Here is a 27,211-nt window from a genome sequence, read left to right as displayed (position 1 = left end):
ACAGTTTGCGACCCAAACAGACGCTCCAATTACCAGGAGCTTCTCGACAGTCAACACTAGCCACAGCAACGAGAAAACATCATCAGACAGGCAGCAAAAGGGCAGCCCTGTGAAAGGACAGCGACTGTCGGCAGGCGGGGGTCACAGGAATAGAGCACAGATCAGACAGACTGGGGAGAGAATCCGTCACTGCAGCTTCTGAGAAAGATCCAAATACTGAACCAATAAACACCCCTTCTCTCTCAGCAGAGGCTGAAGGCTTTCTGAGGGAAAAAAAATTCTGATTTTATCAGAGATTTCCAAAAACAGCTGCTTATTCATGAACTCCACTAGAAAAACTTCAAACATATCACTGGTACACCAGACAACCCGCAATGTAACACCATCACAGCCCACACCCCTCACTGTGACACTGACACACCCAACACCCCTCACTGTAACATTGACACTCCCTACACCCTCACTGTGACACTGACACACCCCACACCCCTCACTGTGACACTGACACACCCAACACCCCTCACTGTAACATTGACACTCCCTACACCCTCACTGTGACACTGACACACCCCACACCCCTCACTGTGACACTGACACACCCAACACCCCTCACTGTGACACTGACACAACCCACAACCCTCACTAAACACTGACACAACCCACACCCCTCACTGTGACACTGACACTCCCTACACCCTCACTGTGACACTGACACACCCCGCACCCCTCACTGTGACACTGACACACCCAACACCCCTCACTGTGACACTGACACTCCTTACACCCTCACTGTAACACTGACACACCCAACACCCCTCACTAAACACTGACACAACCCACACCCCTCACTGTGACACTGACACACCCCGCACCCCTCACTGTGACACTGATACACCCAACACCCCTCACTGTAACATTGACACTCCCTACACCCTCACTGTGACACTGACACACCCAACACCCCTCACTGTGACACTGACACAACCCACAACCCTCACTGTGACACTGACACCCCCCAAACCCCTCACTGTGACACTGAAACACCTCACACCCCTCACCAAACACTGACACAACCCACACCCCTCACTGTAACACTGACACACCCCTCACTGTAACACCGACACCCCCCAAACCCCTCACTGTAACACTGACACACCCCACACCCCTCACTGTAACACTGACACACCCCACACCCCTCACTGTAACACCGACACCCCCCAAACCCCTCACTGTAACACTGATAGCCCCCACCCTCTACTGTTTGTGGCTCTCTGAATTGGATTCCAATTTCCCTTTTCCTATAACACACATTAAAGTTGTTGGTGAACGCAGCAGGTCAGGCAGCATCTCTAGGAAGAGGTACAGTCGACGTTTCAGGCCGAGACCCTTCGTCACAGGACTAACTGAGGGAAGAGTTAGTAAGAGATCTTTGATGTGTGTTGTTTGAATTTCCAGCATCTGCAGAATTCCTGTTGTTTCCCTTTTCCTATAGCTCTGATGTCACGTTTCTGCAGAATGAGTCCAAGACAGTACAAGTCCGCGTCTAGATAACTGAATGTCATGTCTCACCAGTTGCTATATCGGGAAGAGGAGCTGATACATCAAATGGATGTATCTCTTGGCTAACGACACTGCCTATTCATTGAATGTCACGTTTCACACCTCCTCGCAGTGAAATATTAGATTGAGTGCCAGCGAAGCACTCTCTCAGCGATGACTTCATGTGAATGGCAATGTTTCATTTGGCGGCTGGCCTGCTCACTTTCTGTGTGAGTGTAGCATGGAGAGAGTGAGCAGAGCTGCAAGTGATCCAGAGCGGCTGTCAGAATCAGCTTCGTTATCCCTGACATACCTCTCAAAATGTCTTGTTTTATCGCAGCAGTACAGCGCAATGCATTTAAAAATTATTGTATGTTATAATAAGAAATTTAATTGAAATTTAAAGCATTTCAAGAATGAGCTGCCAGTGCAAGTGGTTAATGCGAGCTCGATTTCAATACTTAAGAGACGCTTGGATGGGTACATGGATGGCAGGGGTATGGACGGTCATGGACCAGTGCAGGTCGATAGGAGTGGGGAACTTGAATAGTTTGCATGGATTGAGAGGGCTGAAGGGCCCTTCAGTGCTGGACTTTTCCGTGACTCTGCCTAATTAATTAATTAATGTAGAGATACAGTGCAGAACAAACTCTTCCGGCCATTCAAGCTGTGGCACCTGCCACCCACTTATTTAACCCCAGCCTAATCATCCATCAGTCCACAATGACCAATTAACTGCTACGTGTTTAGACTGTGGGAGGAAACAGGAGCACCCGGAGGAAACCCACGCAGTCATGGGAAAGAACGGCTGTTGCTGGAGTTGAACTCTGAACTCTGACGCCCCCCTGCCGTTAGCACATTACACTGACTGCTTCACTGCTGTGGCCCCAATATCTGCTGTGTGTGTGTGTGTGTGTGTGTGTGTGTCTGTGTCTGTCTGTATGTGTGTGTGTCTGTGTGTGTGTGTGTCTGTGTGTGTGTGTCTGTGTGTGTCTGTAGGTTTGTCAGTCTGTGTGTGTGTCTGTGTGTCTGTGTGTGTGTGTGTGTGTGTGTGTCTGTGTGTCTGTGTGTGTGTGTCTGTAGGTTTGTCAGTCTGTGTGTGTGTGTGTCTGTAGGTTTGTCAGTCTGTGTGTGTGTCTGTGTCTGTGTGTGTGTGTGTCTGTAGGTTTGTCAGTCTGTGTGTGTGTGTGTCTGTGTCTGTGTGTGTGTGTGTAGGTTTGTCAGTCTGTGTGTGTGTGTGTGTGTGTGTCTGTAGGTTTGTCAGTCTGTGTGTGTGTGTCTGTGTGTGTGTCTGTAGGTTTGTCAGTCTGTCTGTGTGTGTCTGTGTCTGTGTGTGTGTGTCTGTAGGTTTGTCAGTCTGTGTGTGTGTGTCTGTGTCTGTAGGTTTGTCAGTCTGTGTGTGTCTGTGTGTGTGTCTGTAGGTTTGTCAGTCTGTGTGTGTGTGTGTGTGTGTCTGTCTGTAGGTTTGTCAGTCTGTGTGTGTGTGTCTGTCTGTGTGTGTGTGTCTGTGTGTGTGTCTATAGTTGTATCTGTGTGTCTGTGTTTGCCTCTGTGTGTATGTCTATGAATGTGCGTGTGTGTGCTTGTGCATGTGTGTGTATATGTGTGTCTCTGAATGTGTGTGTGTGTGTGTGTGTGTGTGTGTGTGTGTGTGTGTGTGTGTGTGTGTGTGTGTGAGAATATATATGTGTGTGTGAGTGGCTGTGTGTCTGTACACACACACAGTGTGCAAAAGTCTTCAGCAGATATACAAAATTTTGCACAGCACTGTATTTGTCAACATTGGGCAGGGAGCGAGTTTATTAATCTGAAGATTACAAAGGATGTTGGGAATGGTGAGGGTGGAGCGCCAAGGGAGGGATGTGGGACAGGTTGCACAGAAGGAGTGCCGGCGTGGAGAGCCGTCGCGGGTGCAGAGGAATAGTAATTCAGCCACAATGAAATGGTGAAGCAGCCCCTATGTTAATGAGAGGGGTCAGAGGAGAATGGCCAGACTGGTTCAGGCTGACAGGAAGGCGACAGTAACTCAAATAACCACACAATGTGCAGAAGAGCATCTCTGAACACACAACATGTTGACTCTTGAAGTGGGTGGGCTACAGCAGCAGAAAACCACAAACATACACCCAGTGGCCACTTTACTAGGTACAGGAGGTTCCCAATAAAGTGGTCACTGAGTGCACAATGCTCGTGTTTAGTAGGGCCAGAACCTGGGAGGAGCTGATGGGAATGAGGGAGAGTGGGAGAGAACACGGAAGAGTACAGGCCCTTCGGCTCACAATGTTGTGCCAACCAGCTAAAAAGCAAATAAGAAATATCCCAACACTAATCCCTCACACCATGTCCAAATCCCTCCACCTTCCTCATATCCATCTGCCTATCCAAACCTCTCTCAAAAGCCTCTAATGTAAACCTCCTCTGCACCCTCTCCAAAGGCTCAACATGCTTCCTATAGTGGGGCAAGCGGAACTGTATGTAGTACTATAGATGTGGCCTAACTCGAGTTCTATAAAGTTGCAACATAACCTCCTGACGTTTGAGCTCAATGCCTAGACTAATAAAAGCAAGCATTCCTTTAGCCTTCTTAACCACCTCATCGACCTGTGCAGCCACTTTATAGGAGCTATGAAATTGGATTCCAAGATCCCTCTGCTCACAACCCTGTAAAGGATCTTGCCCTTAACAGTGTATTTGCATTTGCCCTTCCAAGGTGCAACACCTCACGTTTATCTGAGTCACCGCACAGAAACAGAGGTGTGGGTCTGTTGCTGTGAGAGTTAGGGTAGCCTGAATGGGCCGAACAATCTCTGAAGAGGTGTAAAATATAAAATCTTCCCTTGTTCCAAGTAGCCCAGTTAAATCACGTGCAAATCTAGACCCAAGAGCAGGCGCTTGCTCTTTGCAGACCGAGCTCCCTCTGCCCGTTTGCTGAGGGAAATAAGAAATCTCTCCTCGTGAGAACAAGGGCCAACCCACGTGGTTTGTCAGCGAGCCCGTTTCCATGCCAACCAAACTAAAATGGATTATCGGCCCTCCAAGTCTCTTTCACTAAATCCCTCCATTGGCAGCCGACAGCAGCTTGATAAAATTTTTGTTTTCGATGAAAGAGTAAAACAACCATGAAAAGGAGCCCAGGCTTCATTCGGGGCCTACTGTAGGCCTGATCCACAGTTTGATTTGCATTTTGTTTCTCTGTTCTACAGTACAACATAGGAACAGGCCCTTTGGCCCATCAACATGATGTCAGTCTAGCTGATCCCATCTGCCTGTAAATGGTCAATATCCCTGCATTTCCTGCATATTCATCTGTCTACAAGCCTCTTGAATGCCTCCATTGTTTCTGTCTCCACTACCACCCCGGCGGACGATTGCAGGCACATAGAACATAGAACAGTACAGCACAAGAGGAGGCCCTTTGGCCCACAGTTTTAATTAAACGAGTAATAAACACCTGATTAACTTAGTCCCTGCAGTTTACACAAGGTCCACGTCTCTGTTCCTTGCACATTCATGTGTCTGTCTGACAGCCTCTTAAACTGTGAACGTAGTGTTAGCATTCATTTCAAGAGTTCAAGAATATAAAAAGCAAGGATGTAATGTTGAGACTTTATAAAGCACTGGTGAGGCCTCACTAGGAGTATTGTGAGCAGTTTTGGGCCCCTTATCTTAGAAAGGATGTGCTGATATTGGAGAGGGTTCTACGGAGGCTCATGGGACTGATTCCAGGATTGAAAGGGTTATCATATGAGAAGTGTTGGATGGCTCTGGGCCTGTACTCACTGGAATTTAGAGGAATGAGGGGGGAATCTCATTGAAACCTATTGAATGTTGAAGTGGATGTGAAGAAGATGTTTCCTATGGTAGGACCAGAGAGCACAGCCTCAGAACAGAGGGAGATTTACTTAGAACGGAGATGAGGAGGAATTTATTCAACCAGAGAGTGATGTATCAGTGGAATTCATTGCCACTGATGGCTGTGGTGGCCAGTCATTGGGCATATTTAAGGCAGAGGTTGATAGGTTCTCGATTAGTCAGGACATGAAGGGTTGCGGGGAGAAGGCAGGAGACTGGGGCCGAGAGGGAAATGGATCAGCCATGATGAAACGGCGGAGCAGACATGATGGGCCAAATGGCCTAATTTTGCTCATAGTCTAAATTTTATATCAAAGAATGTATTTGCCTCTGTATACTACTTTGAGATTCATTTTCATGCAGGCATTTACAAGAAAATAAAGAAATACAATATAACTACCACCAGTGGTGTTAAACACCACTATTGTATCTGCCTCTACCACTACTCCTGGAACCCAATTCAGACTCTCCACATGAAAAACTTTGCCCCACACATCTCCTTTAAACCTTTCCCGTCTCATCTTAAAGTTGTGCCCTGTACCCCAATTGTGCACCCCCATCTCTGCCTCTTATAACTTTGGCCCCCTGTAATTGATGCAGGAGCCTCTCGTGTGCGCAGACAGGATGGCTGTGATCTCATCGAATGGAGGAGCACGCTTGAGTCATGCGGAGGTCTCTTCCTGCTCCTCTGTGGTACGCCTCCATGGACTCCCTCCCTGTCAGCCAAGCTGGGTTGGGCAACTCCAAGTGGTGTTAGGAACCATTTCTTTTTACTTTATATGTCAACGACTTGGATGAGGAGCAGGTAGTTTTGAGGAAGTAGAGAAAGGACAAAGAAGTGGTAAATGAAATACAGTATCGCCAAGTGTATGGTCATGCACTTTGGTAGAAGAAATGGAAGTATAGATTACTTTCTAAATGGAGAGAAAATTCAAAGATCTGAGGTGCAAAGGGACTTGGGAGTCCTCGTGCAGGATTCCCGAAAGGTTGAGTCAATGGTGAGTAAGGCAAATGTGATGTTAGCATTCATTTCAAGAGGACTTGAATACAAAATCAAGGATGTAATTTTAATCCTTTATAAAGCACTGGTGAGGTCTCACTTGGAGTATTGAGAGTAGTTTTTGGCCCCTTATCTAAGAAGGGATGTGCTGACATTGGAGAGGGTTCAAAGGAGGTTCACGAAAATGATTTCAGGATTGGATGGCTTGTCATATGAAGAATGCTTGATGGCTTTGGGCCTGTATTCACTGGAGTTCAGAAGAATGAGGGGTGACCGCATTGAAACCTATCGAATGTTGAAAGCCCTTGATAGGCCGGATGTGGAGAGGATGTAGAGGAGTCTAAGACCAGAGGACACAGCCTCAGAATAGAGGGATGTCCATTTAGAACGGAGGTGAGGAGGAATTTCTTTAGCCAGAAGTGGTGAATCAGTGGCATTCATTGCCACAGGCAGCAATTCATTATAGAGGCTGAGTCACTGGGTATATTTAAGGCAGGGACTCTTGATTTGTCTGGGCAGACAGGGATACGGGGGAAGGCAGGAGACTGGGCTAAAAGGGAAACGGATCAGCCATGCGGAGCAGACTCTATGAGCCAATTAGCCGAATTTGATTTCTATATTATAGAACAGTACAGCACAAGAACAGGTCCTTCGGCCAGCATGGCAATGCTGACCGCCAAACCAAATTAAAAGTAATCTTATCCATGTAAGCGGAACAAGTGCTACACATGCCCTTAAACTTCCTCCCTTACCACCACTCAGGGCCCCAGACAGTCCTTCCAGGTGAGGTGACACTTCACCTGTGAGTCGGCTGGGGTGATATACTGCGTCCGGTGCTCCCGATGTGGCCTTTTATATATTGGCGAGACCCGACGCAGACTGGGAGACCGCTTTGCTGAACACCTACGCTCTGTCCGCCAGAGAAAGCAGGATCTCCCAGTGGCCACACATTTTAATTCCACATCCCATTCCCATTCTGATATGTCTTTCCACGGCCTCCTCTACTATAAAGATGAAGCCACACTCAGGTTGGAAGAACAACACATTATATTCCGTCTGGGTAGCCTCCAACCTGATGGCGTGAACATCGACTTCTCTAACTTCCGCTAATGCCCCACCTCCCCATCGTACCCCATCTGTTACTTATTTTTATACACACATTCTTTCTCTCACTCTCCTTTTTCTCCCTCTGTCCCTCTGAATATACCCCTTGCCCATCCTCTGGGTCCCCCCCCCCTTGTCTTTCTTCCCAGACCTCCTGTCCCATGATCCTCTCGTATCCCCTTTTGCCTATCACCTGTCCAGCTCTTGGCTCCATCCCTCCCCCTCCTGTCTTCTCCTATCATTTTGGATCTCCCCCTCCCCCTCCCACTTTCAAATCCCTTACTCACTCTTCCTTCAGTTAGTCCTGACGAAGGGTCTCGGCCTGAAACGTCGACTACACCTCTTCCTAGAGATGCTGCCTGGCCTGCTGCGTTCACCAGCAACTTTTATGTGTGTTGCTTAAAAGTAATCTCTTCTGCTTGCCCATGATCCAGATCCCTCAATTCCCTGCATTTTAGTAACACCCTCTTAAACTCCTCTTGGAGTCTTACCACTAACCGAGGGGTCTGTGGACCCCAGGTTGGAAACCCGGGCTTTAAGCTCTCCTTATAGCTAGTAATCCACCGCTTCTGCACCCCTTCTGAGGCCTCCACATCCTTTCCATGATGGGGCAACCAGAGATGCTCACAGTTCTCCAAGTGTAGCCTAATCAAAGTTTTATAAGCTGCAACGTGATTCATAACTCTTACAGTCAATGCCCAGACCGACGAAGGCAAGCATGTGGTATACAAACCTTTCCTCCCTACATTAGACAAGCAGCTCTAGTCCTTGACGATGCTCTCTCTCCCACTTCCCACAGCCCTGCTCAGTCAGCACAGCTGCGTTTCCCTTCCAATAGTCACTTTGATACGGCCCACTACGTCACGGGTAAAACCCTCCCAACCACCGAGCACATCTCCACGAAACTCTGTCACGGTCGCATTGGTATGGAAACACCAATGCCCTTGAACAGAAAGTCCTACAAAAAGTAGTGGATACTGGCCCAGTCCATCAAAAGCAAAGCCCTCACCACCACTGATCACATCTATATGAAACGCTGCCACAGGAACGCAGCATCCATCGTCAAGGACCCCCACCACCGGCCCCGCTCAAAGGGCTGAAAGGGCTTGTTGTCTACCATATTTCTAAATAAACAAGTGAACAAACTATAATTTGCATTCTGTTTTCCTCATTACGTTTGTCTGGATGAGCACGCAAACAAAAGCTGGTCCCTGTATCTGGGAACATGGAACAAGAATAAGCCCAGGCCATCTCTAAGAATGGAGCAGGGTGTCGGTCTGGGCTGTCACGTTACTTCTCCTAAGGGGCTTTGAGTGTCCGGAGTTTGCTCTTCTTCTGCATCGACTGCCCACCTGAGTGAACGGCTGGCCACACCGCGCCTCAGTTTAGCAGTGATGAGACCATCCCGGGTGTCAGCTTCTGTGAAAGCGCTAGGTCACTGCCGTGTGAGTCATCAGGCTCTGCCTCTGCACTCGTGTTTGACGAGGCTGTCAACAGACAGGGGGCTGTAAACGATCAGGTTCACTTGTAGGCATGTTGTGTCAAGATCTGGTATCAGTATATGGGAGTCGGTGTAGTCTGCTTCAGTCAAAGATTAAAGAGAGGAACAAGAGAGTGTGAGAGAGACAGGAGAGGCAGAGAGAGAGTGGGGGGGAAGAGAGACAGACAGACAGAGATATATACAAGAGGCAGGGAGAGAGGGAGAGAGATGAGAGACAGGACAGGAGGGGTTGCCAGAGGGATTGAGGGGGAGAGAGAGAGACAAAAGAGGGGAAGTGAGGGAGGAGGAGAAAGGAGAAAAAGATAAAGAGAGGGGTGAGAGGTTGAGAGAGATAAAGAGAGAGAGATGGAGGGAAAGCGAAGGGTGAGAGTGGGGAAGAGGGGGGAGAGGAAAAGAAATGGGGACAGAGGCAGACAGAGGGAGAAGCAGTGAGAAAGAGATGAGAGAGAGAGAGAGAGACAGAAAGAGACAGAGACAGAGAAAGAGAGAGGGAGAGACAGCGAGAAACAAAGAGAAGAGCGAGACAGAGAGAGAATATAAAGAAGAGTGAAGAAGAATAAAAAGGAATGAACAAGGGAGTATGGAGAAAGCAGAGGAGGGAAGAAAACAGAAAAAGAATTGAGAGGGCTAGAGAAGGAATGAGAAAGACAGAATAGAGAGAAGATAAAGAGAATGGCAAAGAGAGAGAGGGAAAAGAGAAAGAAATAGAAAGAGAGAGAATGAGAAACAGAGAAACAAAGGGGAAAGAACAAAGAGGAAGAGTCAATGAAGGAAACAGACAAAATTAAGAAAGAGAAAGAGAAATAGAGCCTCCCCATCTGAACCTCCATCGCCCCAGGACATGCCCTCTTCTCACTGTTACCATCAGGAAGGAGTTACAGGAGCCTGAAGGCTCACACTCAGCAATTCAGGAACAGCTTCTTCCCTCCATTATCAGATTTCTGAATGGATATTGAACCCATGAACACTACCTCATTTTCATCTTTTACACTGTTTAATTTTTATCGTAACTAAAAGTAATATTTTTAAATATGTCTTGCACTGCACTGCTGCCACAGAACAGCAAATTTCACAACATATGTCAGTGATAATAAGCCTGTTTCTGATTCCAAGAGAGGATACTGCGGCGGGGAAACAGAGAAAATAGTCCCCAGAAAGGTGATGACATATCTTAACTGCATTTTACAGGAGCACCACTGAGATTGTCCTGACAAGCTGCATCTCCATCTGGTATGGGAGCAGCCGAGCATCGGACCGGAAGTCCCTACAAAGGGCTGTGAGAACAGCTGAGAGGATCACTGGGGTCTCCCTACCATCCATCGGGGACATTTATCAGGAACAGTGTATGCAGGACACTTAGTATTATCAAGGATCCCACCCATCCATACAGCATCCTCTGACTTTCTACCATCAGTCAGGAGACTCCGATGCAGAAAGACAAGAACGGTCAGGATGGGAAACAGTTTCTTCCCTCAGGCCATTAGACATCTGAACTCCCTGCCACATCGCATTTGAAGTATCACTGGATAATTTGTAATGTACCCGACAATATTTAATTTATGCACTTTACTTTGTTTAACTGTGGGTAAATCATTTATAGATTTAATTCTTATTTTCCTGAGTTATTGTTTTAAATGTGCGTTACGTGTACTACTGTGCTTTACAGCCTGGTTCAGAGAAACGTTGTCTCGTTTGACGGTACACGTGCATCCAGTTAAATGACAATAAACTTGACTTGACTTGAAATGAACTGACAGAGGGAGAGAGAGAAATACGTGGTGTTGAGTTGAAAGAGACTGAGTCAAGAGAAAGAGGCACAGTAGAGTAGCGGTTATCATGACGCTATTACAGCTCGGGGCACCGGAGTTCAGAGTCTAATACCAGTGTCCTTTGTAAGGAGTTTATACGTCTCCCCGTGGAGTGTGTGGGTTTCCTCCCACAATCCAAAGACACACCGGTTAGTAGGCTAATTGGTCATTGTAAACTGCCCCGTGATTAGGCTAGGGTTGTTGCGTGGCAGGGCTTGGAGTGCCTATTCTGCACTCAGTCTCTAAATTAAAAGAAATAATAAAGTGATGGGGGCTGAAGCATAAGACTGAGGAGAGTCTGGGAGAGCTGTATCACTGATTGCTGGAAATGTTTACAGTGTAATCTTCTCAAAGTTAAAAGTATTTTCATGGTGTAATTGAGGTTTTTAATTCAGACTAGGTAGTGGGATTGAAGTGGCTGTGAATCTGCAGGGCTAACCAGCTATCACAGGCCAGTTTTAGAATCGCTTCTATTTTTGGCTCAGACACCTCAATTAATAGGTTAGGGTCAGGAGTTCAAATCTCATCACAGCCACTTCAATCCCACTACCTAGTCTGAATTAAAAACCTCAATTACACCATGAAAATACTTTTAACTTTGAGAAGATTACATTGTAAATATTTCCAGTTCCTAAACACCTTTTACAACCTTCCACACTCAGTGGAAAAATTCCAGACCCCACGGCATTCCTGCAAGTCCCATTCCCACACGTTCATTTTGGAAGCCTATTCTTTCACATGTTGCAATCCTCTCCTTCCTATACCCTATAGATCAGCTGTCTAAGTGGTGTCACAGCAACCTTACACTCAATGTCAGTAAGACCAAAGAACTGAGTGCGGACTTTAGAAAGGGTAAATGAGGGAGCACACACCAGTCCTCATCGAGGGATCAGAAGTGGAGAGAGTGAGCAATTTCGAGTTCCTGGCTGTCAATAACTCTGAGGATCTAACCTGGACACAACATATTGATATGCTTACAAAGAAGGCACAACAGTGATGACATTTCATCAGGAGTTTGAGGAGATTTGGTATGTCACCAAAGACACTCACAAATTTATACAGATATACCGTGGACAGCATTCTAACTGGTTGCATCACCATCTAGTATAGGGGGTGGGGTGAGGGGGGGGGTCACTGCACAGGATCAAAATAAACTGCAGAGAGTTGTAAGCTCAGTCAGCTCCAGCATGGGCACTGGCCTCCGTAGTATCCAGGACATCTTCAAGGAGCAATGCCTCAAAAAGGTGGCATCCATTATTAAGGACCTCATCACCCGGGACATGCCCTCTTCTCGTTGCTACCATCAGGAAGGAGGTACAGAAACCTGAAGACACACACTCAGTGATTCAGGAACAGCTTCCGCCCCTCTGCCATCTGATTTCTGAATGGACATTGAACCCACGAACACTACCTCACCACGTTTTTTATTTCTATTTTTGCACTACTTATTTAATTTAACATTTTTAATATATATTACTGTAATTCACAATTTATTTTTAGTATTGGATTGTACTGCTGCCACAAAGATAACAAATTTCATGATGTACATCAGTGATATTAAACCTGATTCTGATTCCTGAATTTGCCACCTCCCTACACAGTACATCACAGAAACCAGCCTTCCCTCTATGGACTACGTCTATACATCTCACTGCCTCATTAAAAAAGCCAGCATAATCAAAGATAAACATGAGAGGTGCTGTAAATCCAGAGTAACGAACACAAAATGCTGGAGGAACTCAGCAGGTCAGGCAGCATCTATGGAAATGAATCAACAGTCGACGTTTCGGGCCGAGACCCTTCACCAAGACTGGAAAGGAAGGGGGAAGACACCAAAATGAAGATAGGTCTTGGTTAACTTGCAGATTGACTGGGTGGTGAGGAAGGCAAATGCAGTGTTAGCATTCATTTCAAGAGGACTAGAATATAGAAGCAATGATGTAATGTTGAGGCTGTATAAATCACTGGTGAGGCCTCACAGAGTATTCTGAGGAGTTTTGGACCCCTTATCTAAGAAAGATGTGCTGACATCAGAAAGGGTTCAAAGAAGGTTCATGAAAATGATCCCAGAATTGAAAGGCATATCATATGATAGTCCGTGAGCCAGGACCCCAAATTTGGGCCACCGGTACCATCTGGGGGGAATAATTTTTATACTGATTTTTGGCAAGGTATACACCCCTAGTGCTAGAAAACATGTGATGGCATTGCAGCAATGGTAGCATTCTGATGTGCAAGATAGTGCTCACACCTCCATACCAGATCAACTAGAGCGGCTTCTTGGTGGACTGCTCACTGGAAATCCTGACACCAAGACTCAAACACAGAGAGTCACTGCTCTGGTTCAGTCATTTAGTCAGGACATAATATATGCTGTGACATGTGGTCAACATAAACCTTCTACTTCCTTATGCAGTAACAACATTGACGGGTAACACTGAGCTCATCCAAACACTGAACAGGCTTGGGCATGGGGTGTCTTACTCCCAACTTGAAGAGAACAACACTGCTCTGTCTCCAAAAGCTAGCAACAGCCTCCAACCAGAGAGTTGTACTTCCAGCCTCCATCAAGCCTCATGTCTTCACCAATCTTGCATGGGACAATATCGACAGACTTGCGGAAACTCTCACTGGAAAGGGTACCTCACATAGAGTCAATGGCATAGTGGTACAGGCCAATGTCTATGGGCCACATCTGCCAAGAGCTGAGCTTCCACACATTGAGAAACTGAAGCAGAGATCAGTCACCACTGAGGACCAAGAACTGGAAGTATATGTAGCAGGTGCACGTGCGGGCCCACAGCCTCTCCCAACCAGGGAACACTGTGTCCAGGAAACCAAGGAAGCCGCTCTTCTTGCCTGCAAGAAGAACCTGGTGTGGACACTTGCAAGGCAAACAGATTCCAGAGAATCAGACAATCCCAAGCTGGACTGGTTTTAATATTTTTCTAAAAATGAAATGATTCACTCTACTGAAATTGGGCACTGTACTGCGAGTGCCACCAATGACATAGTTTTCAATGTAGAATTTTATCACAACATTTGATGAAAAGTGCTTGAACTCAGCTATCATTGTGACAAATTTCAATGTTGAGGGATCACTGATGACAAAATACCACTAGGTTAAATATATATGTTGTACTTTATATTGACCACTTTTCAGAAATGCTTATTTTACGGTAGTGTTATAAAATGCATGATAGCACACATAAAACTACTACTGGTGCAATGCTGTCACATATTTTCTAGCTCTAGAGATGGATACCTTGCCAAAAATCACTATGAGCATTATTCCCCTCAGATGGTACCGGCCAACCCTACTGGCCCACAGACTATGAGGAGTGTTTGACAGCTCTAGGCCTCTATTCACTAGAATTCAGAAGAATGAGGGGTGACTTTATTGAAGCATATCAAGTGGTGAAAGGCTTTGATAAGAGTGGATGTGGAGAGAATGTTTCCTATGGAGGGAGAGTCTAAGACTAGAGGACACAGCCTCAGAATAGAGGGGCATTCATTTGGAACAGAGTTCAGGAGGGATTTCTTCAGCCAGAGAGTGGTGAATCTGTGGAATTCGATGTCACAGGCAGCTGTGGAGATCAAGTCATTGTGTGTATTGAAGGCAGTGGTTGATAGATTCTTGATTAGTCAGGGCATGAAGGGTTATGGGGAGAATGTGGGAGAGAGGGGGCTGAGAGGAGAAATGGATCAGCCAGATTGAAATGGCGGAGCAGTATCAATAGGCAAAATGGCTTAATTCTGCTCCTATAAACAAAATGGTGTTCAAAACAAGCTTTTCACTGTATATTAGAACATGTGACAATAATAAACCAACTAACCTCTCCTCTCACAACTCCTCTGGTTATTGACCCCACCCCTGGCACTCCATCAAGCCCCAGCCCCAAACTGATGTGATTGAAGGTCAAGTTCAAGGTTAGAAGGTCATTCAACCACACAAGAATACGCATGAACACAGCCAAACTAAACAGCGTTTCTCCACGGCCAAGATGCACAACACAGTCCCACCAGTCACACACAGCACAAGGCATACATAGGATAGCACACAGCACAAGGCATACATAGGATAGCAAGCATATATAAGATATCAACAAAATACGTTCACACAAAATAAAATATAGTCCAAGACCCTGTGTCCACGCATGTTGCAGAAATCTGGTGTCAAACACAATACAGTTTGTCATCTGCAAAGCAAGCACCAGGGGGCAGCACTGACTCCAGCTCGGATGCCGCGCCAAAACACCTCCAGTAGAGCGTGGACCGGTTCCAATGCCTCTCTCCTTGGCACCTGTAAACAGGCCACACCACAGCTTGCACCTGGACCATAGCCCTCCCATCCACATGCCTATCCAGGCCTCTCTTAAACATTGAAATTGAGCTCACATGCACCACTTGTGCTGGCAGCTCGTTCCACACTCTCACCACCCTCTGAGTGAAGAAGTTTCCCCTCATGTTTCCCTTAAACTTTTCACCTTTCACCCTTAACCCATGACCTCTAGTCTCACCCTTAACCCATGAGGTCTCACCCAACCTCAGTGGAAAAAGCCTGCTTGCATTTTCTCTATCTATATCCTTCATAATTTTGTATACCTCTATCAAATCTTCTATATTCTAGGGAATAGAGTCCGAGCCTATTTAATCTTTCTTTATAACCCAGGTCTTCCAGTCCCAGCAACATCCTTGATCATTTTCTCTGCACTCATTCAACCTATTTCCATCTTTCCTATAGGGAGGTGACTAAAACTGCACCAAATTCGGCCACACCGGTGTCTTCTACAACTTCAACATATCATCCCAACCTCTGCAGTCAGTACTTTGATTTATGAAGGGCAATGTGCCAAAATCTTTCTTTATGAACCTATCTACCTGTGATGCCACTTTAAATTACCTGTATTCCCAGATCCCTTTGTTCTACTGCTATGGAATGAGCTGCCAAAGGAAATGGTTGAGGCAGGTCCAATAACCATTTGAAGGACTGTAACAGCCTGTCTTGGTCCAAACGTACAGCCATCTCTACTTACTGAGGAGAGGAAAGAAATTCGGTATTGTGGCGACCCACTTTCTGGCACACACGAACCGGCTCACAACAGTGCACGCAGGCAGAGGGCCGGCCCCAAAAAGGGCACCAGGCCATCTTCACCAGCAGGGGGAAAATCCCGCGCGCAGAAAGGGTCTGGGAATATGCATTCCCCACAGTAGTCCCACCCGGGGAGGGCGGGAACGGGAAGGCTTTAAAGCAGGCCACGAAGTTTGAATGAATCTCTTTCATCGCAACTCTAACTCACCGACTCCGTGTGGTTATTCTAGCGCTGTGTGTAGCACACCGCTACAATTGGTGACCCCGACGGCCCAAACGATATTTGGACCAGAGATGACCGACGCCGCATCTGTTCACGCAGTTTCGTTAAAACTGCCAAGCTTCTGGACGCTGCGACCCCAATTATGGTTCGAACAAGCAGAAGCACAATTCCACATTCGGCAGATAACCTCGGAGTCCACTCGTTACTACTACGTGCTGAGCTCACTCGACCAGGAGACAGCTGCACAAGTTGAGGAGTTTATACAGTCGCCCCCGGAGAACGGCAAATACACAGCATTCAAAGCCCTGCTCATAAGGACTTTCGGACTCTCACGGCGCGAACGAGGACGCCGCTTAATGCACCTGGATGGTTTGGGAGACAGGCCGCCGTCAGCATTAATGAACAAGATGCTGGCCCTGGCTGAAGGACACAAACCCTGCCTCATGTTTGAGCAGGCGTTCCTAGAGCAACTGCCCGAGGACATATGCCTGCTGCTGTCCGACGCAGATTTCCGCGACCCCCGGGAGGTGGCGGCCCGGGCAGATGCGCTGTGGAATGCCAGGAAAGAGAGAGGGGCATCCGTCACACAGATCACCAAGCCGCATGCCCAACGGCAGACCAGACCAGGCCCGGCAGCAGAGCCTACAAAACCCGGCGACGGGAGTGAGGAGCCCAATGAACAATGGTGTTTCTACCACCAGCGGTGGGGCACAGAGGCCCGCCACTGCAGACCACCCTGCAAATTCCCGGGAAACGCCAGGGCCAGCCGCCGCTGATGGCTACGGCGGCTGGCCATCAGGACAACCAGTCGGGACGCCGCTTTCTGGTCGACACCGGAGCGGAGATCAGCGTCTTACCTCCAACGAGTTACGACACCTGCAACAGAGAACCGGGACCCACCCTGAGGGCCGCAAATGGCAGCACAATACAAACCTACGGCACACGCATGGTGCGGCTACAGTTCAGCTCCAGCCGGTTCACGTGCGACCTCACACTGGCCGCCGTGGCCCAACCACTCCTGGGGGCGGATTTTCTACGAGCCCACAGCCTGCTGGTTGACCTGCAAGGGAAGCCATTAGTCCACGCCAAGACTTTTCAAACGTTCTTCCTGGGTGAAGCACAGTTGCCAGCCCCACACCTGGACTCCATCACGCTGTCCGACGACGAATTCACCAGGGTCCTGGCGGATTTCCCATCAGTACTGACACCGCAGTTCACGGCAGCCATGCCCAGACACGGAGTACAGCACCACATCCCGACCCAGGGACCACCCCTCCACACCCGTGCTCGAAGGCTACCCCCGGACAAGCTCCGACTGGCGAAGGAGGAGTTCAAGAAGATGGAGGAATTGGGGATCATACGACGGTCCGACAGCCCATGGGCCTCCCCCCTTCACATGGTGCCCAAGGCAACGGGGGGCTGGAGACCATGCGGTGACTACCGCAGACTGAACGAGGCTACAATGCCAGACCGCTACCCTATGCCGCACATTCAAGACTTCGCAGCAAACCTACACGGCGCAAGGATCTTTTCCAAGGTAGACCTCGTCCGGGGATACCATCAAATCCCTGTACATCCGGACGACATCCCCAAAACAGCACCCCGTTCGGACTTTTCGAATTCCTCCGAATGCCGTTTGGTCTAAAGAATGCCGCACAGACTTTCCAGCGGCTAATGGACGCGGTGGGACGCGACCTGGACTTTGCATTCATCTATTTGGACGACATCCTCATAGCCAGCAGTAGTCGGCAAGAGCATCTGTCCCACCTCCACCAGCTCTACTTCCACCTGAGCGAATTCGGCCTTACAATCAATCCAGCCAAATGCCAGTTCAGACTCGATACCATCGACTTCCTGGGCCACAGGATTACTAAAGATGGGGCAACCCCGCTGCCCGCCAAGGTAAACGTGGTCCGCAACTTCCCCCGACCCAACACAATCAAAGGCTTGCAGGAATTCGTGGGTATGGTGAATTTTTACCACCGTTTCCTCCCCTCAGCAGCCCGAACCATGCGCCCCCTGTTCACCCTGATGTCGGGTAAGGGCAAGGACATTACCTGGGACGAAGAGGCCGCAACCGCTTTCATTAAAACCAAAGAAGCCTTGGCAAACGCCGCGATGCTAGTGCACCCCAGAATGGACGTTCCTACTGCCCTCACGGTGGACGCATCCAACACAGCGGTCGGTGGAGTGCTGGAACAGCTCATCGAGGGTCGCTGGCAACCCCTGGCGTTCTTCAGCAAACACCTACGACCACCCAAACTCAAATACAGTGCTTTCAACCGGGAGCTATTGGCACTATACCTGGCAATCCGGCATTTCAAGTACTTCTTAGAAGGTAGGCCCTTCACCGCGTTCACGGACCACAAACTGCTTACCTTTGCGTTTACTAAGGTGTCCGACCCCTGCTCGTCCCGCCAGCAGCGACATCTGTCCTACATCTCCGAGTACACGACGGACATCCAACATGTCTCTGGAAAGAACAACGTCGTGGCGGACACACTTTCCAGACCTACCATACAGGCCCTGTCCCAGGGGGTGGACTATGCAGCGCTGGCAGAGGCACAGCAGGCAGAGACTGAGATCCCCAGTTACAGGACTGCAGTCTCCGGTTTACAGCTTCAAGATCTCCCCGTAGGTCCAGCTGAGAGGACCCTCCTGTGTGACGTAGCTACCGGCCAATCCCGCCCCGTCGTCCCAGCAGCCTGGCGCCGGCGGGTTTTCGAATCCATTCACAACTTAGCGCACCCCTCCATCAGGACAACCATCCGGCTGGTCGCCAACAAGTTCGTGTGGCATGGACTTCGTAAACAGGTCAATGAGTGGGCCAAAACGTGCATGCAGTGCCAATCGGCCAAGGTGCAGCGGCACACCAAGGCTCCGCCGCAGCGGTTCGAACCCACCCGCTGGAGGTTCGACCACATCCATGTGGATATCGTGGGGCCCCCTGCCAGTGTCGTGAGGAGCGCGGTACCTCCTAACTATGATAGACCGGTTCACCAGATGGCCAGAGGCAGTCCCGCTCACCGACACCACCTCCGATTCCTGTGCTCGAGCACTGATCATAACCTGGGTAGCCCGCTTCAGGGTACCAGCCCACATTACCTCCAACAGGGGCACCCAGTTCACCTCCAGCCTGTGGTCGGCTATGGCCAGCCTTTTAGGAACACAGCTACACCACACAACTGCCTACCGCCCCCAGTCGAACGGACGAGTGGAGCGCTTCCACCGTCACCTGAAATCGGCTCTCATGGCCCGCCTGGAGGGGCCTAACTGGGTGGACAAACTTCCCTGGGTCCTGCTCGGAATCCGCACGGCGCCCAAGGAGGATCTGCACACCTCGTCGGCCGAGTTGGTGTACGGCGCACCCCTGGTCGTCCCAGGAGAGTTCATACCAGCCCCAAGGGGGCAAGAGGAGGAACCCACAGCAGTCTTGGACAGACTACGTGAGAGGCTCAGTAACCTGGCCCCCATCCCCACTTCACAGCACGGACAGGGCCCTACCTGTGTACCCAAAGACCTGCAGAACTGTAAGTTTCTTTTTGTACGACGGGACGGACACTGGGCACCACTACAGCGGCCCTACGAGGGGCCGTTTAAGGTGATCAGGAACAATGGGTCCACGTTCGTGCTGGACATTGGGGGGAGAGAGAAGGTTTTCACAGTGGACTGACTCAAACCGGCCCATGTGGACTTGGCGTAGCCGGTCCAGGCTCAGGCACCGCGGCGCAGGGGCAGACCTCCCAAACAGAGGCCGATCCAGACTGTGGACACTGGGGGAGGTATCGCCGGTTCTGCGGGTGGGGGGGGGGGTATGTGGCGACCCACTTTCTGGCACAAACGAACCGGCTCACAACAGCGTGCGCAGGCAAGGGCCGGCCCCAAAAAGGGCGCCAGGCCATCTTCACCAGCAGGGGGAAAATCCCGCGCGCAGAAAGGGTCTGGGAATATGCATTCCCCACAGGGAAGGCTTTAAAGCAGGCCGCGAAGTTTGAATAAATCTCTTTCATCGCAACTCCAACTCACTGACTACATGTGGTTATTCTAGCGCCGTGTGTAGCACACCACTACAGTATGTCCCAAACAACCCACACCAATTTTTTCTCAGGCTTCAGAAATTCAGAACTAGCAATGGACAGTCTATGGACTCACTTTCAAGGACTCATGTTCAAAATACAAAATAATGCATAAATACTTAGATGATATCATACCTTAGTATCATCTCAGTATTTATGCATTATTTTGAATTTTGCCTTTGATTAAAAGCATCCTGTCTGGGTGCACAGCAGCTTAGTATAGGGACTAACTGCAAATTGCTGCAGGAGTGCCGTGGAGCACATTCTGACTGGCTGCATCACTGTCTGGTAATGGGAGGCTGCTGTGTAGGACTGAAATAACTCCAAGAGAATTGCAAACTTAGTCATCTCCATCATGGGCAGGAGCCTCTGCAGTATCCAGGACATCTTCAAGAAGCGATGCCTCAAAAAGGTGTCGTTGATCATTAAGGACCCCATCACCCAGGCCATGCCCTGTTCTCATTGTTACCATCAGGAAGGAGGTACAGAAGCCTGAAGGCACACACTCAATGATTCAAGAACAGCTTCTTCCCCTCTGCCATCCGATTCCTAAATTGACATTGAACCTATGAACACCACCTCACTACCTTTTTATTTCTATTTTTGCACTACTTATTTAATTTAACTATTTACTATGTATATGCTTAATGTAATTGTTTTTTTTCTGTTATTATCATGTATTGCATTATACTGCTGCCACAAAGCCAAGAAATTTCATGACATATGCCAGTGATATTAAACCGGATTCTGATTCTGATACGTTGTGCCGAAGAGCCTGTTTCCACACTGTATGTCTCCGTGAGATCCTCTCCCACTAAAAATCAACTTGGATCATTCCTCCTCCGTCTCTCTCTCTCTCTCTCTCTCTCTCTCTCCCAGTTCTGATCGGACAGTGACCGTATCGCTCTCTGCAGATGCTGCCTGACCTGAAGACTGTTTTGCAGATTTTCTATTGTATTTCTATTGTGTTGGCGCATGGCCAAGTGGTTAAGGCATTGGTCTAGTGATCTGAAGGTCACTAGTTTGAGCCTCAGCTGAAGCAGCGTGTTGTGTGCTTGAGCAAGGCACTTAACCACACACTGCTCTGCAACAACACCGGTGCCAAGCTGTATCGGCCCTAGTGCCCTTCCCTTGGACAACATCGGTGGCGTGGAGAGGGGAGACTTGCAGCATGGGCAACTGCCGATCTTCCATGCAATCTTGCCCAGGCCTGCGTCCTGGAAACCTTCCAAGGCGCAAATCCATGGTCTCACGAGACTAACGGATACCTATATTATTGTATTTCAGAGTTCCAGCATCTGCAAGTTACAGACTGTCAGGTAAACAGGCAAAGCATCAAAGGATATGAAATCTGAATAAGAATCAGGTTTATTATCATTGACGTATGTCAAGAAATTTGTTCTTGCAGCAGCAGTACATTGCAATACATAAAATATACTATAAATTAAAATAACATATATTAAAACTGTCAGTGTTTGGAATTGTCATTGGAATTGATTTATTATTGTCATATGTACTGAGATACAGTGAAAAGCTTCTGTTGCATACTCTTCATACAGCTCAAATACTCACAGTACATTGAGGTAGAGTCATAGTCATTTCACAGTACAGAACAGAAACAGGCTCTTCAGCCATCTAGTCTATGGCGAGCCTACTCCCATCGACCTGCACCGGACCATAGCCCTCCATATTCCTACCATCCATGTACCAATTCAAACTTCTCTTCAACGTTGGGGTTGAGCTCACATGCAACACTTGTGCTGCCAGCACTTTCCAGACGGTCACGGCCATCTGAGTGAAGAAGTTTCCCCTCATGTTCCCCTTAAACTTTTCACCTTTCACACTTAACCCACAACCTCTAATTGTAGTCTAACCCATCCTCAGTGGAAAAAGCCTGCTTGCATTTACCCTATCTATACCCCTCATAATTTTGTATACCTCAATCAAATCTCCCCTCAATTTTCTATATTCCAAGGAATAACTTTCTAAACTATTCAATCTTTTCTAATAACTTAGTTTCTCCAGTCCTGGCAACAACCTTGTGTGTTTTCTCTGTACTCGTTCAACCTTTTTTTTAATACATTTTTTTCTGTAGGTAGGTGACACAATACTCCAAATTAGGCCTCACCAACATCTTATACAACTTCAATATAACATCCCATTTCCTGTACTCAGTACATTGATTTATGAAGGCCAATGTGCCAAAAGCTTTCTTTACGATCCTATCTACCTGCGATGCCACTTTCAATGAATTATGGACCTGTATTCCCAGCTCCCTTTGTTCTACCAGACTCTTCATTACCCTGCCATTCACTGTGTAAGACCTGGTTGGTCCTACTGAAGTGCAACACCTTGCATTTTCCTGCATTGTGTTCCATCTGTCATTTTTTTAGCCCATTTTTCAGCTGGTCCGGATCCCGCTAGAAGCTCTGGTAGTCATCCTCGCTGTCCACTACACCCCCAATCTTGTCGTCATTTGCGAATTTGCTGATCCAGTTGGTCACATTATTATCCAAATCATTGGTATAGATGACAAACAACAACAGACCCTGCACCGATAACAGAATTCCACGATAAAGTATTACAGTTACGGAGAAAGTGTAGCACAGACAGACAATAAGGTGCAAGAACATAATGAGATAGACTGTGAGGTCAAGGATCCATCTTATCGTGCTAGGTTGGGCTCTTGACCTCACAATCCACCCCTTTATAGGTTTGCACCTATCGTTTACCTGCACTACACTTTCTCTGAATTGAATGAATGAATTGACTTTATTTCTTAAATCCTTCACATACTGTACATGAGTAAAAATCTTTACATTACATCTCCATCTAAATGTGCAATCTGCAATCATAGTAATTTATAATAATTTATAATAAATAGAACAGTCAATGTAACATAGAAACAGCGTGAGTTAATCACTCTGATGGCCTGGTGGAAGAAGCTGTCCCGGAGCCTGTTGGTCCCAGCTTTTATGCTGCGGTACCGTTTCCCGGATGGTAGGAGCTGGAATAGATTGTGGTTGGGGTGACCTGGGTCCCCAATGATCCTACGGACCCTTTTCTCAGACCTGTCTTTGTAAATGTCCTGAATCATGGGAAGTTCGCAACTACAGATGCGCTGTTACACAATTAGTTGAGGGCAAAGGGTCAGAATGGGTTTGATGGGTGAATGCATCATACAACCCAGTAGCACATTCAGTGGACAGGAGGTCCTGCAACACAGACCAAGGTGGAATGGGGCTCTTACCAAGTACGCCGAGTCGGTAGTTGATAGTGACCACTATAACGTTGCCGTAGCTTGCCAAGACACTTCCCTCGAACATGTTCCCTGTTCCCTCCATGTATGATCCTCCATGCACAAACATCATCACCGGCTTGGGACCGCTGTCTCTGATATCTGAAAGAGAGAGGAACACGCAAGGTCTTAGGCGCTGCTCAGTTTAATGCCGGCTGCCTCACCCACAGGACAGGAGCTCCCGACCTTTTTTATGTGATTGACCCTGACCATTAACCAAGGGGCCCTTCGACCCCAGGATGGGAACCCCCCTCCCCCCCCACCATAGGAAATCGAGCAGAAGGAGGTCATACAACCCTCATTCATTGAGAAGACTTGAGATCTCCCTCAGACCCAAGCCCTGGTACTGCCCACCCGCGAATCTATAGAACCCTGCTTTGAACCACAGGTTGGAACTCTATAATCTGGCACCTTTGGAACCTGACCAACTCCAGCTTCTCCTCTGAGCATCTCCCTCTGAACTGGAGAACTCTTCTTGCCAGTCTCATGTTATCGGAGCTGACTCCCCAAACACAAAGTCTGTTCACTTTTGGTATCATGAGCAGTTAGAGATGTTCACGCCATGGAAATTCTCTGGTCCGGCACCCTTGGGTCTGACTGGTACCAGGCCACAAAATAATTCCATATCACAGGAATTTCCTCCCTCCCTCATCATCCACCTCTGAGTAGGGGAACCTTCCTGCTAAGTGTAGACGCTGCCCAGTCCATCACCCAAAGTTCCCCTAAGATAGAAACACTCTCAGCTGAGATTTTAAAAGTTACCCCGGTAGGTTAGTTCACTGCGCTTTAGTATAGATCTTTGTTAAGATTAGCTCTCAGGTAGATGTTAGATAGAAGTAGTTAACTATTTCAGATCTGTACAAGAGATTCAGAATATACTGGACCACGAGGGACACCAGACCACCAGACAGTTTCAACTGGTATAGCAGAATGGCACAGCGAGTGCAGCTACTGCTGCCCAGCACCAGAGACCTGGGTTCAATCCTGACATTGTGTGTGTGTGTGTGTGTGTGTGTGTGTGTGTAAGGCATGTGGGTTTCTACCAGGTGTTCCAGTTTCTTCCCACATTCCAAAGCTGGTAAAAGATCTGAGCTGAATACAATATTGTTCCTTCCTGTGGACCCATTAAGAAGGTGAGTTGTGCGAGTAGCTCAGATGGAAATCTTCAAATATTCCCATTTAACTTTTAGCTATTAGAATATATAAGATCTTAAGACCATAAAATATCGGAGCAGAATTAGGCCAATTGTCCCATTGAGTCTTCTCCATTATCTCATCACGGCTGATCCATTTCTCTCTCAGCCCCATTCTCCTGCCTTCTCTTCGTATCCCTTCATGCCCTGAGTAATCAAGAATCTATAAGAATCTATCAATCTCTGTGTTAAATATAACCAATGACTTGGCCTCCACAGCCACCTGTGGCAACAAATTCCACAGATTCACTCTCTAGCTGAAGGAATTCCTCATCGCTGTTCTAAAAGGACACCCCTCTATTCTGAGGCTGTGTCCTTTGGTCTTAGACTCCCCCACCACAGGAAACATCCTCTCCACATCCACTCTATCAAGGAAGGCCTTTAAACATTCGATAGGTTTCAATGAGGTCCCCCCTCATTCTTCTGAATTCCAGTGAGCACGGGCCCAGAGCCATCAAACGCTCTTCATATGACAAGCCTTTCAATCCTGGAATCATTTTCACGAACCTCCTTAGAACCCTCTCCAGTTTCAGCACATCCTTTCTTAGATAAGGGGCTCAAAACTGCTCACAATACTCTGAGTGAGGCCTCACCAGTGCCTCATAAGGCTTCAACATTACATCCTTGCTTTTATATTCTATATACACCTCTTACCGAAATCTACCGTTTTTATTATGTATTGCAATGTGCTGCTGTCAGTCAACAAATTTCATGACATGAGCCTGTGATATTGAACCTGATTCTGATTCTGATCCTGGACATCTCTGTAGTTACCTGCCACTGCTGAGATGCACTCGTTTAAGAGTCATTGAAAGTGAGAGTCTTACAGCGCGGAAGCAGGAGTTTCGACCCAACTCATCACTGCCGACCAAGATGCCCATCCAACTTTTACTCTATCAGCAAGTTTCAGCTGCATTCCGCTCAAAATTAACAAAATCCTTTGTATTTACCAAGGAAGTCTGAGGCAGGTGCATTTCTAATTTGTACAATGTAAAAAAATGTTCTAATTGTCCACCTTTTCTACGCATTTGACTACTTTGTAAACTTCTAACAGGTCACCCCTCAGCTTCCAACACTCTAGAAAAAACAACCTAGGTTTGTCCAACCCTCTCCTTACAGCTCATACCCTCGAATCCTGGTAGCCCTCTTCTTGACAACTTTTCTAAGCCTCCACCTCCTTTCTATAATGGAGCGGCCAGAATTGTAAGCAGTACTCTAAATGTGACCTGACCAATTTAATTTCTTTGACCACTGGTGATAGGACAACCCTTTCATGCTTGGAATTAGCCTGGTGAATATTTTCTAGACTTCTCCAGCACTGACAGAACCCTTTTGAAATGTGGACAAACACTACATCCAGAAGTGCAGGAGATTGGTTGAGCTACAGAGGGTGGTTGGGGGGTGTGTTTGGATTCAATCCCACAGTAAGGCGCTTGTATGTTCTCCCCATGGCTGCGAGGGTTTTCTCTGGGTGCTCTGGTTTCTTCCCACAGTCCAAAGTAGTATTGGTCATTGTAAATTGTCCCGTGATTAGGCTAGGTTTAAATCATGGATTGCTAGATCAAAGACCTGCTTAATATTCCTCCTACCACCACCATGGCCATTCCCTTTCTCTCTTCTGCCTTCTGAGAGAAGATACAGGAGTTTGAAAGCCCGGACAACTGGACTTAAGAAGAGCTCCTTCCCCACTGCTGTCAGCTCCTGAACTAGTCACTGCTCTCATATCCTTTTCCCAGTGAGGATGCCACGTTAGAATCATAAATTCATAGAAAATTACGGAACAGAAACAGGCCCTTCAACCCATCTAGTCTGTGCTGAACCATTTAAACTGCCTACTCCCATCAACCATAGCCCTCTGTACCCCTGCTATCTATGTACCTATCCAAACTTCCCTCAAACGTTGAAACCGAGCTCTCATTGCATCACTTGTGGTGGCAGCTCGTTCCACACTCTCACAACCCTCTGAGTTAAGAAGTTTTCCCTCATGTCCCCTTAAACTTCTTACCCTTCACCCTTAACCAATGATCTCTCGTTGTAGTCCCACCCAAACTCAATGGAAAGAGCTTGCTTGTATTTACCCTATCTACACCTCTCATAATTTTGTATACCTCTATCAAATCTCCGTTCAATCTTCTACATTGCAAAGAATAAAGTTCTAACCTGTTCAATCTTTCCTTATAACTCAGGTCCACCTGTCCTGACAACACCCTGTAAATGTTCCTGAACTCTGAACTCTTCCTTTTCCATCACTGCCCTTCTCTTGGCACTGCCTCAGAGTACACCGCCGTCTCGGGGCCATTCTGCAGTGGTTTTGCACTTGCTGGTATTTATCGTTGTTGTACATGCTGCTTACGCTGTGAGCTTCACACAAGGGAAGAACTTTATTGCCCACCAGCAAACACCTGAATCTGAATCTGAATATGAATATGAATTTGAAATGGAATCTGAACCTGAATCTGAATAAGAATATGAAATTGAATCTGAATCTGAAAGGCATAACCTCACACTCGCCCGCGTTAAACTCC

General features: G+C 47.6%; 1 protein-coding gene across 11 annotated transcripts in view; it reads right to left on the bottom strand.

Moving 5' to 3' along the window:
* The window catches only part of LOC140197282 (neuroligin-4, X-linked-like), a 320,059-nt gene that overhangs the window by 204,431 nt on the left and 88,417 nt on the right, over window positions 1-27,211 (bottom strand). For 9 of the 11 annotated variants that reach the window (XM_072257209.1, XM_072257205.1, XM_072257206.1 and 6 more), the window contains one exon: window positions 23,446-23,595. In XM_072257209.1, the coding sequence (XP_072113310.1) occupies window positions 23,446-23,595 (150 nt within the window). Of the gene's footprint in view, window positions 1-23,445; window positions 23,596-25,422; window positions 25,449-27,211 lie in introns of all 11 variants that reach the window. The other 2 variants (XM_072257214.1, XM_072257215.1) reach the window with 2 other exon arrangements.

This window comes from Mobula birostris, chromosome 5 (genome assembly GCF_030028105.1).
Source record: "Mobula birostris isolate sMobBir1 chromosome 5, sMobBir1.hap1, whole genome shotgun sequence".
Taxonomy (NCBI): Eukaryota; Metazoa; Chordata; class Chondrichthyes; order Myliobatiformes; family Myliobatidae; genus Mobula; species Mobula birostris.
This window is presented reverse-complemented; position numbering and strand designations above follow the sequence as displayed.